The sequence below is a fragment of the Stigmatopora argus genome, chromosome 6 (genome assembly GCF_051989625.1).
Source record: "Stigmatopora argus isolate UIUO_Sarg chromosome 6, RoL_Sarg_1.0, whole genome shotgun sequence".
Taxonomy (NCBI): Eukaryota; Metazoa; Chordata; class Actinopteri; order Syngnathiformes; family Syngnathidae; genus Stigmatopora; species Stigmatopora argus.
In genome coordinates this window covers 3,468,933-3,487,897 of record NC_135392.1, presented here as the reverse complement: position 1 = coordinate 3,487,897, position 18,965 = coordinate 3,468,933, and the positions used below count along the sequence as shown (strand labels likewise).

The 18,965-nt window shown below is 38.0% G+C and overlaps 1 protein-coding gene across 3 annotated transcripts in view; it reads right to left on the bottom strand.

The window, feature by feature from the left end:
• The window catches only part of tox2 (TOX high mobility group box family member 2), a 134,528-nt gene that overhangs the window by 71,732 nt on the left and 43,831 nt on the right, over positions 1 to 18,965 (bottom strand). For all 3 annotated transcript variants that reach the window (XM_077603000.1, XM_077602999.1, XM_077603001.1), the window contains one exon: positions 7,607 to 7,699. In XM_077603000.1, the coding sequence (XP_077459126.1) occupies positions 7,607 to 7,648 (42 nt within the window). In that variant the 5' untranslated portion in view covers positions 7,649 to 7,699. The remainder of the gene's footprint in view (positions 1 to 7,606; positions 7,700 to 18,965) is intronic.

Genomic DNA, 18,965 nt, shown 5'->3' with positions numbered 1-18,965 from the left:
ACAGTCACGCGTGGAATTCCAGCAAGGGGCTCCATTATTCATGTCTGCTTTCCACAAATGTGGGGTCACTTTTTATTTGCCTGTCGATTGTCAGAATAAAACGCTGAATGCTGCTTTATTGATTGGACGGCAGGCCCACGCTTTCTTGGCTGCGTTTAAGATGTCATAAATTCATGTCTGTTGGGGTGGTTGTCATTCATTTTTTTCAATGTTCGCAAGTTCTAGGGTGTCAGACTCGGGTTGGTTCGCGGGCCGCTTTAACGTCAACTTGATTTCACGTGGGTCGGACCGTTTTAGATATAATATTTAGATTTTTTTTAAATAAATGGATTAAAAGAACTGGATTAAAAGCCCTGAATATTCATTTTTTATAGATCTAAAACAATGTTTATTTGAGCTTTTTTTATATATATATAGATTTAGATTTTACAAAATGATTTTTGAACTAAAAACACAGGAAATTGATTAAAAAATTACAATTATTGATTTAAAAGGGGGAAAATCTGGAAATTTCATATACATCTATACTCTTCATTTTATAGATCTAAAACAATGTTTGTTTTAGCTTTTTTAAATATATTTTTAGATTTTACAAAATGATTTTTTAACTAAAAACAGAAAAAAATGGATTAAAAAATTACAATTATTGATTTAAAAGGGGGAAAATCAGGAAATTTCATATACATCTATACTCTTTATTTTAATTTGATCCTAAAACAGAAAGTCGGCACTCATGATTTACTTTCTCGGGCCACACAAAATGACGCGGTGGGCCAGATTTGGCCCCCGGGCCGCCACTTTGACACGCGTTCTAGGCCATCGTTCCATTTGCTTTTGAATTGATGTGGATTTACAAAAAGGTTGTTTTTTTTAAACTCACTATTCAAGTCATATTGTTATTTTCAAATTTCCATTAGAGTTTGAGTATTTATGGTGCAAATTAGAGATCCGATCACGTGATCACAAACCGTCACGTCATTTTTATAGCATAATAACCGTGTAAAAACATTTTTTCCCCAATACATTTCATTTCCAAGTTGCCAATAACTCCAATAGACGTCAAAACCGTTTCAAAATCCAAATTTACAGGAAGCACAGCTCAGTTTGAGACCCTAAAAACATGCACATTTTCACCCCAAACAATGGAAACCATGCCAAAATTATTTATATTTCTACCCACACGAAGTTTAACACCATTATTTTCGCACTACTTGTACTTTTGTCAGCATCCGGACACTCTCTCAATCACTTCCACGCTTCCCATCTAGTCGTAATATTCAATTCCCAATCTAATTGCGCACACTGGCCCTGACAAGAGCTCATTAAAGCGTAATTATACACATGTTGTTTTCTACAAACATCTCCATTTGAGTCTCACTGCCTTGTAATTGTTCAGCGGGGACGCGATTTTCGCAGATTGCCGACGCGAGGAAGAGAGAACACTACTCTCAGAAAAAGAGAGAGAGAGAGAGAGAGAGAGTAGAAGTAGGTCATGCCTCTCCATAAACAAGGCATGGTTTTAAAATAATATAGCCATCCAGTGGAAGTAATGCCAAACAAGTGAGCGAATGCAGAGCTCATGTAATATTTACAGAGCACTAATACATAGATGGTGGCTTTTCTTCTTTTGCTGTGGAGAAGGCCCCTCCCCTTTCAAGCCAGAGGTTTCTTTCTCCTTTTTCATCATCTTTGGCTCTTTTTCTGCCCCCCAATTCTGCACCCCACCCCCTCGCTTCTTGCCATTTGAATTTCAGAGAGAGCCAACTACACTGATATGCGTAGAAATGTGTGTGTGTGGGTGTGTGTGTATGTGTACTCTTCCTCTTTCATACCACTCCTCCTCCTCCTCCATTCTTTATGCTCATTGGCTTGATCCGCAGAGGTTTTTTTCGGGGAGCTAATACACACTATTTGCAGCATGGCCGACGATGATACCGCCACAGAGAATTGGTCGTTTAAATATGTCTTAAAGGCCCAGCTGGTGCCGCGAGGTCACAAGGCACTTGTTCGGTGGAAGGAGGGCCGGCGTTTAGCCCCCCCGAGTGTCGGGGGTAACTGGCTGTGGCGACTTCGGGCCAAGGCTCTCGTTTTTTTTTCTTTTTAGCTGGTTTTAAAGTCATTGTGTGAGGGAGTATGTTTTCAGTGTGCTTCTGGTGGGAAATGTAGCATGTAGCATTAGCTTATGGCAAAGGTGTCAGACTCGGGTTGGTTCGCGGGCCGTGTTTACGTCAACTCGATTTTATGTGGGCCAGATCATTTTAGATATAATATTTAGTTTTTTTTATAAATGGATTTAAAGAACTGGATTAAAAGCCCTAAATATTCATTTTTTTATAGATCTAAAACAATGTTTATTTGAGCTATTTTTTCTTAGTAAGGGTAATAATTTATTTAATCATTTGTTTTTCATTTCAAATTTGTCTTTAATTATGTTCCATATTAAAGTGGAAAACAGAAAATATTTTTATATTTTCTTAGATTTCACAAATTGATTTTTGAACTAAAAACACAAAGGAAAAAAATGGATTGGAAAAATTGCAATTATTGATTTAAAAGCGGGAAAATCAGGAAATATAATATACATCTATAATCTTCCTTTTAATTTGATCCTAAAACAGAAAATCGGCCCCCATGATTTATTTTCTCGGGCCGCACAAAATGATGCGGGGGCCAGATTTGGCCCCCGGGCCGCCACTTTGACACGTGGCTTATGGTATCGTTTTTACTCCGAGGGTAATTGGACAATATTTTTTTTGTATTAAGATGAAAGGCACGTGTGTAAGTTTGACAATTTTTGTGTGCAATTCTTCAGTGTCATTTGGTTTAAAGAAAAATAAGTAAAAACCATAATATTTTCCAATGTTCTGTGAGTATTAAATAAAATTGACATTAGAAGCATACTAGTTTACCCCCCCAAAAAATAACTTTTGCTTCATATACATTCCCTAATAAACCAATTAGTCGTTCATTACAAATATGTCGGCTTCATTTAAGTTTTCTGCCATTTACAATCATAGCCAAAATAAACCATATACATAAATCATGGTAGTAGTTAATAAAATAAGTTAGGAGTTAATGGTGGAATACAGAATATAACTGGCTTGTTTATGTGGTTAGCATAGCTCAAAGTTGCAAAATGTTTTGCATTAGAGAAGGAAGTTGAATTAGATTTTTATTCTTTTTAATAGTCTTCATCTGTCTGAAATGAGCTGTCAATCACTTTCCATCTTCAGTCCCGCTTAGCAGTCCAAGTTTAAATCTCATTATACTTGTATAACGACAATAAAATCATTCAATTCAATTCAATCGTCACTATCTGCCTGTATGAAAAAAATAAATATCCCGTCATTCCATCCTTTCAGCTTTTATATATTGCAAATATACCCGCTACTTCTTGTTTTTTTTTTTGTGGGGGATTGTCTTCATTTTGCTTTGTTTGTTTTTACAGTTACTTCCCTGAAATACTCCATTCTTAGCACAATTATGGTAGAAACATTACTCGGGCGGCCGGTTTGACCAAGTGAGGTGTGTCCTATTATAATCTGGAATACACTAATTAAAACAACCTGCTTATGTGTGCTATGTTGAAATGTACTTGCAATGTGTGTGTGGTGTGTGTGCGTCTGCGTATGTGTGTCAGACTTTTTCCTACCTCCTTAATAGGCTCTCTCTCTTAGATATTCGCTACAGAACAGCTCTCATGCAATATTAATATCCCAGCAAAATATGGAATGCAGTGCCCCAACTGACTCCCTCTCTTTCTCTCTCGACATAATTGACTATGCAAGGTTCCAAATCATCTTGGAAAGAGAGCAAGAGACAGGCATATGAGGCATATGTAGGATTCAAGGCAAGAAAAGCAATCCTTCCACCATCCCGCTTTCTTATCGCGACAGCACATTGTGAACTTTTACCTCCGCCAATCAAATGGGCGTAAAACCTAAACAACAACAACATAAAAACCCAGAGTATAAACAGTAAGCCCTTCTAAGATGTTGTTTTCCAAGATGACGAGCGTTCATAAGTGAGGTGGTTAATATTGTAAATACAATGATTGATTACAGGAATACCTCGACATACGAGCAATTTGAGATAGGAGTAACATTTGGGGCAAATATTTATCTTGAGATACGAGACAAATTTTGATATTCAAACATATCTTTTTGGTCGAAACTCCCTCGTGTAATGTCTCTGCGAGCACTGGGCGGAGCCTTGCATTTTTTCAGTGTTTTTTTTCCCGTTAGTCAGTGCGAATGGCGGAGCGATCGCTAATACGAGAGGAGTATATACTACTTCTCGTTGGCAAGTGGTCGTGCGTTATCCTATTGTGAGGACATTTGTGTCCATCATTTTGGGAATATTTTGAAGGGAAAACAAAGGCAAACAACCCTCGATAGGTTGCATCTGAAAGTCAGGGTGGAGGCGGGGCCAATAGAGCCAACCCCGGAGAAGAAAGGTATCAAAATTTTGAACAAGATTAGAATTTAGTTTACTGTAAGGTTAGATTTACTTATTTTTTTAGTGTCTCTGCATCGTAATCCAAGTTCATTTAAATTTGTTAATGTTATGTTACGAGCGCGTTGCCGTGCAAAAAGTCTCCCCTGAAATCTGTCTAATTTTAATATTTTAATATTAAACACATTTTAGTACTTTTAAACCACTAGTTATTTGTTACTTTGTTAATAGATGCCGAATTAGAACAAATAAAAATGTTTTTCCAACCCAATATCCTGTTTGTGGTGTTTTTTTTTTCAGATGGTTGGAACGAATTAATTAGTTTTTAGTTCATTCCTATGGGAAAAGTTTATTTGACTTATGAGTAAATCGACATACGAGCTCAGTCCCGGAACGAATTAAGCTTGTATCTCGAGGTACTACTGTATATCGATGAAGTGAATGACATTGTCAATGGCAGTTTGATATGGCACGGTATGCTAACTGGAATAAATCCCGTCGTGTTGTCCTATTGCATTTGGAGAACTTTTTTTTAATAGCTGAAGCTTTCTTTATCATAAATTGAGAGACTCGCACCTTAACTATCATATCTGAATGCGCACTAACAATAGTCAATTCTATTTGAGCATCAGAGTACAATGTTACATAAATCGTTTTGTAATTGGATTGAATTGCTCACATCATCATCATCATCAAAGGGATTATTATCGTAACTAAACCGAATTACACCGTAACATACTGCAATTTTATAACAGTTAAACAAAATAAGTAAATAAAAAAAACAATCAATCCTTCTCTAGTGTGAGGGTCTCGCTATATTCGACACAATTTCAATTCCCTTAAGTATGTTCTCACGAGGAAACATCGAGGTCAAGTCGTCTGCAGTTCGTAGGGGGAGGGTTGCTATCGCGCACCTTGACAGGAAATGAGGAGGTGTACGAGATGGAGCTTTTCGAAACAGAGTAGGCGGCTGCGGCGGAAATGCTGAGCCTACATTTAACGGCACTGGTGGTGGTGACTGGTGTTAGAACTGGTGGTTGTGGACACAGATCAAGATGAAGGGGATTACGAAAGGGGAAAGAAGAGAGGGTAGACTGGGAGAGGGCAGAGAGGGGTCACAGGGGGTGCAGGAACGTGGTGCACCTTAACAGTGCAATGGAAAATGTCTGCTTTTCTTTCTGTATGTTAAGTGCTTTGCATTGCTGCATAAGAGCTGACACTTCACTGGGGGACAGGTCAGAGTAGACTGACCCTCTTAGGTTGGTTCACCCACAGCTTTTTTTATTATAAATATGTATTGGTATCTCAAAACACTACGGTATTTTGCCGTTTAATATAACTAGGTATATTAAATGACTTTTTTTGAGCATCCCGTTTGTGCGCCATTTAATATACCCCTGCCGTTTACTGTATTTTCATATTTTCACGACTATAAGGCGCACATAAGTCTTAAATTTAGGTCAGCTATTTATTATTAAAGGGGGGGGGGATATTAAACAGCAAAATACGGTAAGTCTAAAAATATAAGTCAGATTCCACAATGTCAAGTGTCATCTTGTACAATTTTGCCAATCAAGACATCTTAACTTTAATGTTTGTTGGGAGAAAAATGGTGGAAATTGTTCATCTGACCAATATTTTAAAGTCATTTTCTGAGTTCACAAAATATGAAAGCACTTTTACATTTTTTTGCCCCAGAAATTTTGAGTTAAATTAACATAGGGAGCCCATTTTCGACTTCCCTTGCATTCGACTTGTTTGAATTTGTCAGCAATTCTGCTGGAAATGGAAACATCAGGTATTAAAATGGAAGCAAATTTGTAGCCGTCAATTTTTATGATTTGAACACGTCAAGCTTTACCCATCAACCGGAGTGCTGGGAATTTTACGCGGACTTTGAGAATCTTCCGCGAGCGAATAAGTATCTTTACGACATGGCGCGTATCTTTGACGCCGAACTCATCACCTTGATTTGTGTGCATCTCTCTCCGGCGGCTATACGACCTACGGCATTCATTTTAGACATGAAGAAGAAGGTGGCTTCCTTAGAAATGCTTTCTTAGCAGTCTGTGGCTTCGTAAATAATGTAAGGCTCGAAACATCAATACAATTTCTGTTGTAATTTAAAAAAAAAAAAGTAGGTGGGCACTAACAATATGCATTCATGCAATCACAGCCTCCCACGATCCCCGAAGCACGCGGTAGATAATTTTAAAAAAAAATCACTTGCAACGCCAGATGAAATTAAATTGTCTCTTTTTGCTCTATTGTTCCTGCCACTGTCTTGCCTTTGTCACATAAAAGCAAGGCAAGCCAGATTGTAATTATGATTTGCACGCAATACTAAAAGATGTCCTAAAGAGAGTGGTGGTGGTGTTTGGAGCGGAAAGTAGTGTTGCAGCACTTTGTCAAAGTCAACGTATTTGCAAGCGCAGCATGGCTAAAACTTCAATGAGTTGCAGTACAATCGCTTTCGGAAAAAATCTCCGTCATGGAATATTTCATGCTCCGATGCCTTTAAAACAGCTGGAGTAGAAGTAAATAACGTACATAAGAGTTGGTGGCCTTTGGGCTTGACGCTTAAGAAAAGTTACCAAGTCACAAAAACCGTAAAAAAATACCGCTTTATCGGAAGTGGAGTACGGCGAGACGACAATTGAGAAGTTTACGTTGGTAAAATTAAAGTTTCACATGATAAATTTGGCTTCAAGTGACTTATTTCTTAACTCAATGGCAGCTAATGATGTCGACAGACCTCCGATATATTTGATGTTTGTCTATTTGAACATTGGTTCATTCGCTGCCATTCAAATGGACCTAAAATTAATCTTACGTTCGTGACTTTGACACTTTTCTGTACAGTATTCTTCGTATATCATCATTTTATTTTTAGTCGCGTTGCACCAATACGGCACGAAAATGATATCGTAGTTATCGGGGAGTACTAAGGAACAACTTGCTGACGCTGTGCAATATATACTTTTTCAGATCTCATTTTCAACCCCTGCTCGCATATCCCAAGATGGCCGCCAGCTGCGTATACCGCTGTGACTCAAGAGCGCCGTTACGCAAATAGACTGCGCTGTATACGTATACTATGTCTAAGATCATTCTATCATGGAAAAAATGCAGTATTTTAAGCCAAACCTACTCCAGGAGATGGTAGTCTCTTGCCGTCGGGGTTGGATCGCATGGGCAGAGAACTGTAGAGCCTCACACCTCGATCTGCACCAACGTATCTGCTCTGAAATACAAAAAAAGAGAAACCACACTTTTTAGTATCACACCTTTTGTCAACTAAGGATAATTCAACATCCTGTAAATTGTGTGAATACTACTGAGAGTCATATAGTCATTGAAGCCTATGCCACAAAGGCAAGCACAGGGTCTACCATGAAACACCACCATCCACCATCACATTGTCACTGAGTGAAGCGCCAAATCCAACACACAAGGCGACTAAACTCCCATTGTGACTGCTTGTAAACGCGATTCAAAACATTATTTTCAAATTAGCCGCATCCTGCTCATTCTTGATGAACGTAATCATAAACCTATTATGTACATTGTCAAGCTTATTTATTAATTTAATTATATATTATTTTATTTATATGTGCATTTATTATTTTATTTATATGTTTATTTATTATTGTATTTATATGTTTATTTATTATTTTATTTATATGTTCATTTATTATTTTATTTATATGTTCATTTATTATTTTATTTATTTATATATTTATTTATTATTTTATTTATACATTTATTTATTATTTTGTTTATATATTTATTTATATACCTATATTTGTAACTTATTTATTTATTTACTTATTTATTTATTTATTTATTACCTATCTATTTATGTCTAAAATGTCTTTTTCTGTGTCTGTATTCTCACCTTCTTGCTACTGTGACAATGAAATTTCCCGAATACAGGATGAATAAAGTTATCTAATCTAATCTAAATTTCACTTTTCCCGACACCACCCCAAAACTGTTCATCATATTTAATACAACAACACAATGACTTGCAATCACACCTGCATTCATACTACTTTTCAGGGAGAAACATTCTGAGCACTGGCACAAGCAGCTTCATTCACTGTATATATTATATGTGCTATAAACAGATTGTTTTTATGGGTCTGCTGTGAATGCACAGTGATTACCATGCAATTACCGTGCAGCAAAACCCACAAGCAATGTATGCCCATGACCCCCCTCTCCCATACCATGCATGGAAGATAATGGGTCAGGGAATAAAAGCAACAGCACGCAATACAACCTATTAACAGTGATGGAATAATGTGCCTATTAACAGGCGGTTGAGCTAAAGACGCTGAGCTATCACATACTACATACAAAATGGATGGTTATCCTTTCTGGGTGAGGAAATATGAACATACAGTAGTTTCTCGCATATTAGCCGCATCCGCGTATAAGCCGTACCCTTAAAATGGCTGAATTTTACAATTTCTCTCGTATAAGCCGCCCCCTGATTCACAATTTTCACCTCCATATTCATGGTTTAATAGGGAGTACAAATGTGTTAGTTTTAAGGGAAAATCTTGAGAAAAATCATCGCCACGTGGTATTTCTGAGATAATGTATAAATCGATTGCTGGATTGCACATTCCGAAAGGGTGTTGCCTGCATCTAAACAAATTCAAAAAGGAAGTCATGTGAGCAGTACAACCAGCAAGTGTGTCTGTAGTGGCCTAGTTTGTCATCCCTAGGTAAGACTATTTTGAAATAAATGACCGTATCGGCCACATTGTCTTGCGTTATGCCGTTTTGTGCATGTCGAGTCTAATTTGTGCGCATATAAGCCGTACTGTGGTTTCAGTCATCATTTTTTTAAATACAATCAAAAGCCTTTACTGCGTATAACGAAATTAGTCTTTTAATTTTCATATATATGAAGAATTTTTTAATTTAGCGACAAATATGGCGTACATGTGTGAAAATACGGTATTCCTTGGATTTTGCGCCCCTTCCTACAACATTGTGTTGACTTAATTGTCCTACTATCATTTTTCCAAGCTTATAGTAACCAACGTTACACTTGTACAATTCTATGAAATGCACTATAAAGCCGCGAGGCACAGCTGCGGGGATATAGTTACCTGTAACGTTAGCCGTTTCACGTTATAGTTCTCGGCCCGCAAATGTGGCGGACTTAATGCAACACATATGTTTTCTTTAGGCAACATTCTTCCCAGCTTAGTTTAAAAAAAAAACTTGCACACATCACACCACACTGATGAGAGGAATGTGCTGCCCCAGACATGGGGAAATCCCATCACTCAGCTATTGTATACATGCTGTGTGTACATTATGGAGACTGCTCTGTATGTACAGTACAGTACGCACTCAGCAATGCATGACCGATACCATTAGCGCAAAAACATTGCTGAAATTTAGGAAAGTAAATCACACTCCATTGACAGTTTAATTGTAGATTGTAAAGAAGCTCACCAGCGGCCCACCATGTTTTGGAATGAATAAATGCATAAATAAAAATGAGAGGAATTTGGAAATCATGACTATTGTGTTGTTAAATGTCATGTATGAATAAGCTTTAAATACAAAGTCTTATAAAAAAGACACTGTTGTGAAATACAGTTTTAACAGATGAACCAATATAATCAATTAAATTCAGTCGGCCGGGATAGATTTGTCCACCAGTAGAATATAAGATGTCAATGTTGACACAGTTAAAATATATATATACGACATTTTTAACAGTGGATGAAGAACTCAAACAATTATTGATTTAAAAGGGGGAAAATCAGTAAATTTAATATACATCTATACTCTTCATCTTAAAGATCTAAAATAATGTTTATTTGACCTTTTTTTAATATATTTTTAGATTTGACAAAATGATTTTTGAACAAAAAACACCGAAAAAATTGATTAAAAAATTATAATTATTGACTTAAAAGGGGGAAAATCAGTAAATTTAATATACATCTATACTCTTCATTTTATAGATCTAAAATAATGTTTATTTTAGCTTTTTTATATATTTTTTAGATTTTACAAAATGATTTTTGAACTGAAAAAAGAAAAAAAATGATTAAAAATTTACAATTATTAATTAAAAAGGGGGAAAATCGGGAAATGTAATATACATTTATACTCTTCATTTGAATTTGATCCTAAAACAGAAAGTTGGCACTCATGGTTTACTTTCTTGGGCCGCAAAAAAATGATGCGGCGGACCAGATTTGGCCCCCGGGCCGCCACTTTGACACCTGTGTTCTAAGGATTACGTTTTACAAAAGAACGTCTATGAATGTCATAGATGACTTTATTATCGCTGAATTTTTAAGATATATATGTATTCGACTACAATGTCAAGGGTTGTCAGTACATAACTGTAACCAGATGTATGAGAAAATATATGACAAACGGAGGATGTCATGGAGTTGCTGTAGAATAGATTGAGGCTTAAAGTTTCCCATCATAGATCACGCCATAAAGACATATTCGACAGCGGTGGTCATTGTGTTCCAGTCTAGCAACAGGATGTGTCCCCCACCATGAAAACCTGCTGTCCCCGATGTTCTATTTTCAGGATAAAGATGCAAAATGCAGAACAAAATGAACATACATTTTTGGCGAAGATTTACTATCAATTCAACGATATTCAACATACTGCACAAGTCTCGCCCACACGTTTTAAATAAAAGATAGCCTTTTCATTTTAGCGCGGCATGGAAAAGCGTCGGTGTCTTTTTCACAAGGCGGTTTACCGACAAAAGAACGCAAAGTTATGACAATGCAACAAGCGGTCAGCCCGGCCAAACAAAAACTCAGCTGACTGGTGGCAAACAGACGACAGATGTCATGCTATTGAGATGTTTCTTCTTTAAAATAAACTACCTACAGCGTCTAGAGCACAGGTGTCAAAGTGCCGGCCCGCGGGCCAAATCTGGCCCACCACATCATTTTGTGCGGCCCGAGAAAGTAAATCATGAGTGCCGACTTTCTGTTTTAGGATCAAATTCAAATGATCGTAGATGATGTATATTACATTTCCTGATTTTCCCCTTTTTAAAATCAATCATTGCAATTTTTAATCATTTTTTTCTTTTGTGTTTTTAGTTCAAAACGCACGTTTGTAAAATCTAAAAATAAATATTTAGATATTTTCTGTTTTCCACTTTAATATTGAACATAATTAAAAAAAATACTTTGTTTCCATTTGAAATGAAAAACAAGATTAAAAGAAATTTTCCATTGCTAAGAAAAAAAGCTCAAATAAACATTGTTTTAGATCTATAAAAACGGACTATATAGGGCTTTTAATCCAATTTAAAAAATCTAAATATTAGATCTAAAATGGTCCGGCCCACATGAAATGGAGTTGAGGTAAATGCGGCCTGCGAACCAACCGGGGTTTGACACCCTTGTTGTAGAGAGAACGAATCTTGGAGAAAATGACTTAAATAGGAAATCCTGTGACTGTAATGTTATCTCATTTCCTTGAACGCCATCTGCGTGGCAACATACAGTTATTTTAACACGAGTGAAAGTGATGATGGTGAGAAATTATACTTTTAAATTCATTTGTGGCAAAAAATACCCCCAAATAAAATGGAATTGGGAACATCTAGGGCACCATTATATGATTTTAAAATTACGGGAACTATTGTCGAGATCTAGTTGTTATTGTAGTCCAAACTTTACCATGCAGTTGCAGCTATTCATCTAATTACTAGCCAGTGTGGTACATATTTTTATTGATTGATTTTAATGGCAGTTTCCATTCAGGGAGATTTTTATCATTTAAGGCACATGTGTCAAAGTGGCGGCCCGGGGGCCAAATTTGGCCCGCCGCATCATTTTGTGTGGTCCGGGAAAGTAAATCATGAGTGCCGACTTTCTGTTTTAGGATCAAATTAAAATGAAGAGTAAAGATGCATATTACATTTCCTGATTTTCCCCCTTTTAAATCAATAATTGTAATTTTTTAAATATTTTTTTCTGTTTTTAGTTCAAAAATCATTTTGTAAAATCTAAAAAAATATATAAAAAAGGCTCAAATAAACATTGTTTTAGATCTATAAAAAACTGAATATTCAGGGCTTTTAATCCAGTTCTTTTAATCCATTTATTAAAAAAAATCTAAATAGTATATCTAAAATGGTCCGGCCCACGTGAAATAAGTTGACGTTAAAGCGGCCCGCAAACCAACCCGAGTCTGACACCCTTGATTTAAAGGGAGAGCGCTGATAATTAAGATTGCATTTAAAAATAAGAGCAGAATGTTGCAAAGCAGATGGCAAAAAAACAGAGTGATTGGGGTGAGATAAGCAGAAGGAGGAACCGTTGATTTCCTGACAACAGCCACTTGATTTGGTTTCTACGAGCATTGTTACACGGCTTTGAATTTTAAAAAATCCAGTCAATAGATTTGATTTTTAGCTGATCTCATCTAAATGCTATTGGCTATTACTATCCTCTACAATATCTGCAACAAATACAACTGTATACTCTAAACATCCTTCAAAGTATCTATTTGCAAATGTGTTGACAGTCCGAAAAATGTCATTATTTTTCTCTCGAGTCTTAATCAGTTTGCCGTCGAACATCTATCAACATCTTGCACCATTAAAAATAGAATAGTATAATAATTGCTATTATAATTGCACTCATACAACAAAATGGCGGTATGCCGTCATGCACAAGCTGCCAACAATAAAAGAAAAATCCAGTTAAGAACTCATCTAATCTCCAAAATTTTACAGATGACAGCTATTTGTCAAAGGAAGAGCCGAGCAATCTTCCACAAGATAGCAGAAATAACTATTTCCCCAAGGAGCATTTCTGTCTCTCTTTTATCCATTTACATCTCTTTCTCTGTTCTCCCATGTTTCTCCCCATCTCGAGTGCCTCATCCTAATTAGAATCACCCTCCCGTCCCACGGAAAAGCGAAATTGAATTGCCCGTCATTTGCATAATGATACCTCAAACGGGCAGACAGATGAAATGTAGCAATCACTTAAGAGAGTGACCAAGGGCTGGGTAGGCAGGCGCTGAGTGGCCATTGAGAGAGGCACAAAAATGCTGAGAAAATAAGCATTAAATTCCCATTCATTCACTGCCAACCCTCCTAGTTTCAAAGGAACGGCCACCCATCGCCGTTAGCGAGAGGGAGAAACTTAAATTGTTTTTTGCAAACGGTCTTTCCTTCAATGCATCAAATCTCGTCTTCTTCCAGTGGTGGACCGTCAAGGCCCGCAAGGCCTAAAAAAATATCTGAATCACAGATTGATGTTAATTATGTTTTGTCCATGAATACTTACTAAACAATTCCAAATTGTCTGTTAGCTTCCTTTCATTGCTTTTCCCCCTGGTTGCACTGCTTCCAGATGTGTGGTTTCATATTGAAGCATCTAACCAATCACATTTCAGCTATTATTTGTTGCCAGGGTCAGAAATCTGCCTTGAGGCCTTCACAATCAGTTCTGCAGGCTCTGCTGCATAAAACAAGCGTTGATTAAACCGTTGCTTTAACCGATCAGATTTCGAGTTGGCGACACCAAGGCCTTCTCAAAGGCCTAGGGATACGTCATCGCTTTCACCAACTATGATTGGCTAGTGATAGAGTGGACTAGCTAGAGCTACCAAACTGTATCTGAAGCGAGCTGCACAAGCAAATATATTGTTGTGTTGATTTAATAGTGGTTTTGTCAACCTGCAATTGGAGGAGGAGGAGAAGAAATGGATTGGTTTGCAGATTTACTGTCAAAGCCATTTTCAAGACAGACTTTTCAAGAAAAGCTGGACTTCATTAAGAAAGGTCGGACAACTCCAAAGCAAGCAAGCCTGTCACAACCGGGAACGAACATTTTCAGCACTAAATCGAATAAAAAAGAATGCCAGAAATACAACAGGACAGGCTCGACTTTCAGCATTAGCTTCGATGGCGATAGAAAAGAAGGAGAAAAGAAAAAATGATGGATTTTGGATACAAATAAAAACGATTTTTGGTGAGTAAAATATGGCTATATTCCTAAATAATATTTCAATTGTATGAGGTTATTATTGATGATTTTTCATATGTGTTGCAGCTGTAGCTGCAGTAAAGGTTTTATAGCCATAAAATAGTTTTTGAGGGTTGGACTGATTGAGATATAGAATTGAAGGCGTCACTTAGAAATTCACAGCCCGCCACTGTCTTCTTCTGTTGTTAACGACTATTTTTGGGGCGCGGACTTGACAGTGAACGTTTTGTCAGTTCCAAAGCTTCCTGTGAACCCGGTGACTCACTTTGCGATTGAAAGTGATCTGGCGTTTCTCTTCAATTACGTTGAAAAGTACTTCAACTCGTCCTCATTCAGACCGCAAAGTGTGGCAATGCAGCAGCAGTTTCTGCGGTCGGACTGATCAGCAGCGAGGAGAATCTGTTTACGGTTACGACTACCGCCGCTTTCACTTACATTCCGGGATCCTTATATTTTTTTGGAGTCCCATAAACGTTTCATTCTTTTTTGCCGGCTTCACTTCCAGATGAATAATCAATCTTCACCTCGTTCAAGTGTGAGTTGGAATGTTTCGCAGATGACTTTAGGCAACAGGTGGAATAGGCCTAGCCAGGCATACAGCTGGACAACCGTTTATCTACACCTAGGGCTCTATTTTCATACACGGGCCAGCTGAGCTGGTCCATAAAAACTGGCACATCTTGATTTTCATGTCAGCGCAAAGTTCTCTACATCTGTTCAGGAATTTGGCAACATCGCTCCGCTAAACTGAAGAGACAGCGCGAGTGTGTCCGTGAAGATACACCCGGTGGTCTGACAATTAGGTGCAGAGAAAGTCAGTCTTAAGGATCCAGCATCTGAAAGCATTTCCAATTTGAACGCAGGTGGTCAAAATTGATCTGGGCACGAACCGACAGATTCTGAGCTGGCGGACATGTGTGTGGATGTCCGATGAATTTTATTCATTATTATGAGAACGGCAATCATTGCAGATTAGTGCGTGGGGGAGTCAAAGACTTTTCAGATGGTGGGAATTGCCTAACTATCATTTAAAGCAAATTCGAACTGATCTACAGTGGTACCTCTACATACGAGCAGCTCTACCTACGAGGTGCTCGAGATACGAGGAAAATTTCGAGCAAAAAATTAGCTCTAGATACGAGAAAAATTTCGAGATGTGACCAAGCCAGGTGGCCATCACATGAAGCTGTTTATCATTGTAGCGCACTGTCTTTTTTGTTGCATCTTTTTCGTGTATAACAGATATCTACGCGCACTGAATGCTTTTTTTCAAACGAGTTAGTTTCTCCTACACAGAAAACGCACAACGCGCATGCCCGGGCAAGAAGAGGGCTTTCTGGATAATGAAGTATACTCGTGCACACAACACTGATAGCCAATGGCACCCTTTCTCAGAATAAAACTTCATTACCCAAAATCAATAAGTGGGTAAACTGTTATTCCTTCCTTAGCCTGTTAGCTCCCGTGATCGCTCATTCAAGACTACTTCTCGTTGGCAAGTGGTCATGCGTTATCCTATTGTGAGGACATTTGTGTGCATCATTTTCGGAATATTTTGAAGGGAATACAACAGCAAACAGCCCAACGATAGCGAACGTGAGGGTGGAGGCGTGGCAAACAGCTAACCCTGCCAGAACAAAAGTTAAAAAAAATTAAACAAAATTAGAATTCAGTTTTGTGTAAAGTTACATTAAACATATGTTTGAGTGTGTCTGTATATATTAATCCAAGTTAATTTAAATTTGTTTGTTCGGTTACAAGTGCATTGCCGTGGATAAAGCGTCTAATTTTAGTTCTATTAAACACATTTTATTACTATTAAACCACTAGTTATGTGTTACTTTGTTAGTAGATGGCGAATTAGAAGAAATAAAACATTTTTTTCCAATCCAATCCTGTTTTTGGTGTTTTTTCAGAGGGTTGGAACGAATTAATTAGTTTTTAGTTCATTTCAATGGGAAACGTTCGTTCGAGTTACGAGAAGATCGACATATGAGCTCAGTCCCGGAACGGATGAAGCTCGTATGTCGAGGTACCACTGTATTTTGGTTTTAGTGCAGACATGAGTGTACCATGAACCACCTTGCTGCCAAAGGTTCTTTGGTCGTAGCTAGTGGACCCCAAAACACACATCGAAAGTACTTCTCACAGCAGTTAAATTAGTGTATCCAAGCCCTCAATCTGGTTTTCCTCTGTCAATGTCTACACGCGTGACGAGCGATCACATGTGGCATGTTGCAGTCAGTCGGCCCAGACAGGAGGGAGTTAAGTCCCTTATCTCTGCTCCCCAGAAGAAATTCCGATTTGAGGCCTCGCTCTGCTGGTTTCCTGCCTTCTTGCCCAATGCCCTATTTATACTCACCGGGGCTCTAGAATACCATGGGCAGCTTTTTCCCTTGTCACCAACAGATTTCCTGCCATTCTACCTCTGACATTTCTCCTGTGGCTCGGGTCGGTCACCCTTTTTGCAGGTCATACTCAAATGTGACCTGAAAATGGCAGGGGTCCAGTGGGCCTGTCTATCATTAAGGTTTTACCTCAGTGGGTCAACCGCAAAGTCATATTTAAGATCTAGAAGAAACAAATTATTCAGTGGAAATTGTGGGTGAGATGAATTTGGATTCAATGGAAGTTCAAGGCTTGTCAATTATTGGCACGACTGTAAGCACTTAAGCCAAGGGTGTCAGACTCGGGTTGGTTCGCGGGCCGCTTTAACGTCAACTTGACTTCACGGGGGCCGGACCATTTTAGATATATTTAGATTTTTTTTTAAATGGATTAAAAGAACTGGATTAAAAGCCCTGAATATTCAGTTTTTTATAGATCTAAAACAATGTTTATTTGAGCTTTTTTAAATATATTTTTAGATTTTACAAAATGATTTTTTAACTAAAAACCAAAAAAATTGATTAAAAAATTACAATTATTGATATAAAAGGGGGAAAATCTGGAAATGCAACATACATCTATACTCTTCATTTTAATTTGATCCTAAAACAGAAAGTCGGCACTCATGATTTACTTTCCCGGGCCACACAAAATGATGCGGCGGGCCAGATTTGGCCCCCGGGCCGCCACTTTGACACATGTGACTTAAGCCCTGAAAGTCTATCAGTTATATTAAGTGTTACCAATCACACCTGGGTGATAGCAATTAAACAGTTAATTGCATTTTTTAAATTTATTTATCAAGGTTGCATATCGGCATTGTTGCAAAAACTGGTGGATTTTTGGATAAAATCAAGCCTTCACATGCAAAGATCCCAAAAGGATGGTAGTCCAATCACCCTAGATTTTTCAAAAACTCTTAGATTTCGACAGAAAAGCCTTTGGCAAGTCAAGTTACGCCCCAACCTAATCAAGCGATACATCTCCACCCTGACGAGACATACCACGACTATTTTAGCCATCACTTTCGGACCCCAATCCAAAACGAGACAAGTCTGATAAGCTATCATGGCGCCGCTGTTGTTGCTTTTCAAGGGTTGTATATCAAAAGGGTGGTCTTCTGACATGTTTTCCATCTCACTTCTGGCGTTACATAATCGTCCTGATTGACAAGGTGAACACGCTGACAGTGTGAAGTCAGCGATAACGCTTAAATTGAAGAGACACGACACTGGGACTTGCCGTCTCATTCGTCGACGAGCAAGAGCTGAATAGCAGCTGGATTGATGTCGCTCGAGAACACTAATGGCCCGGCGCAGCTTTTTGTCACAGAGGTCTAATCACTCCCAACGCTGTTAATGGAATGAATACGTACAGTCCTCCGACTTGCAGTCAGTGTGCCTTTCTGGCTTCTTACTCTTTCAATCATGCTAATTATTGGATTCTGATCAGTTTGTCTGGATAGTTTAAAGATGTTAAAGATGTGGACCTGTGAGGTCCCTCGTTAAACTGGCATCCACAGAAGAAAAATATGGGAACGTCAATGTAGAGCACTTCTGTGTGCTTCCCGTTTAACATGAGGTTTTAACAAAGAGCGAAAAATGTGATGCCCAATGAGAAAAACATGAACTCAGTTTGGTCATTTGCTCAACTGCCAGCAGGTTTTTCTACGGAGTGCAGTTCCAAAATATATCGATTTTTAACATCTTAAGAGCGATCCCACACGATGAAGAAATTCAGCAAATAGAAGTAACTTGCCTAATAATAAGAGCAACGCTATCATAGTCCAGAGCTGCCAACTTCCATTCACCACATTTCAGGAGTCACCTTGTCTCATTTCCAGAGTTTATCCGGAGTGAATGCGATTCACGCAAAATCAAAATGCGCCGAAGCCGCACAAGATGAATCATCCGTCAGAACTTGTAACTCGGATGATTCAAAATGCTTTTGTGTTACCGAATTCTTCCAGTTTACAGTGCAGTTGAACCAAGATGGCGGAAACCGAAGCGCTGGTGTGAATTTCGAGGCATTTAAATGGGAAATTTGGTACTTTTTTTAAATAGTTGCTTAAAAAAAATTGAAGTCACATTTTTTTGGGATTG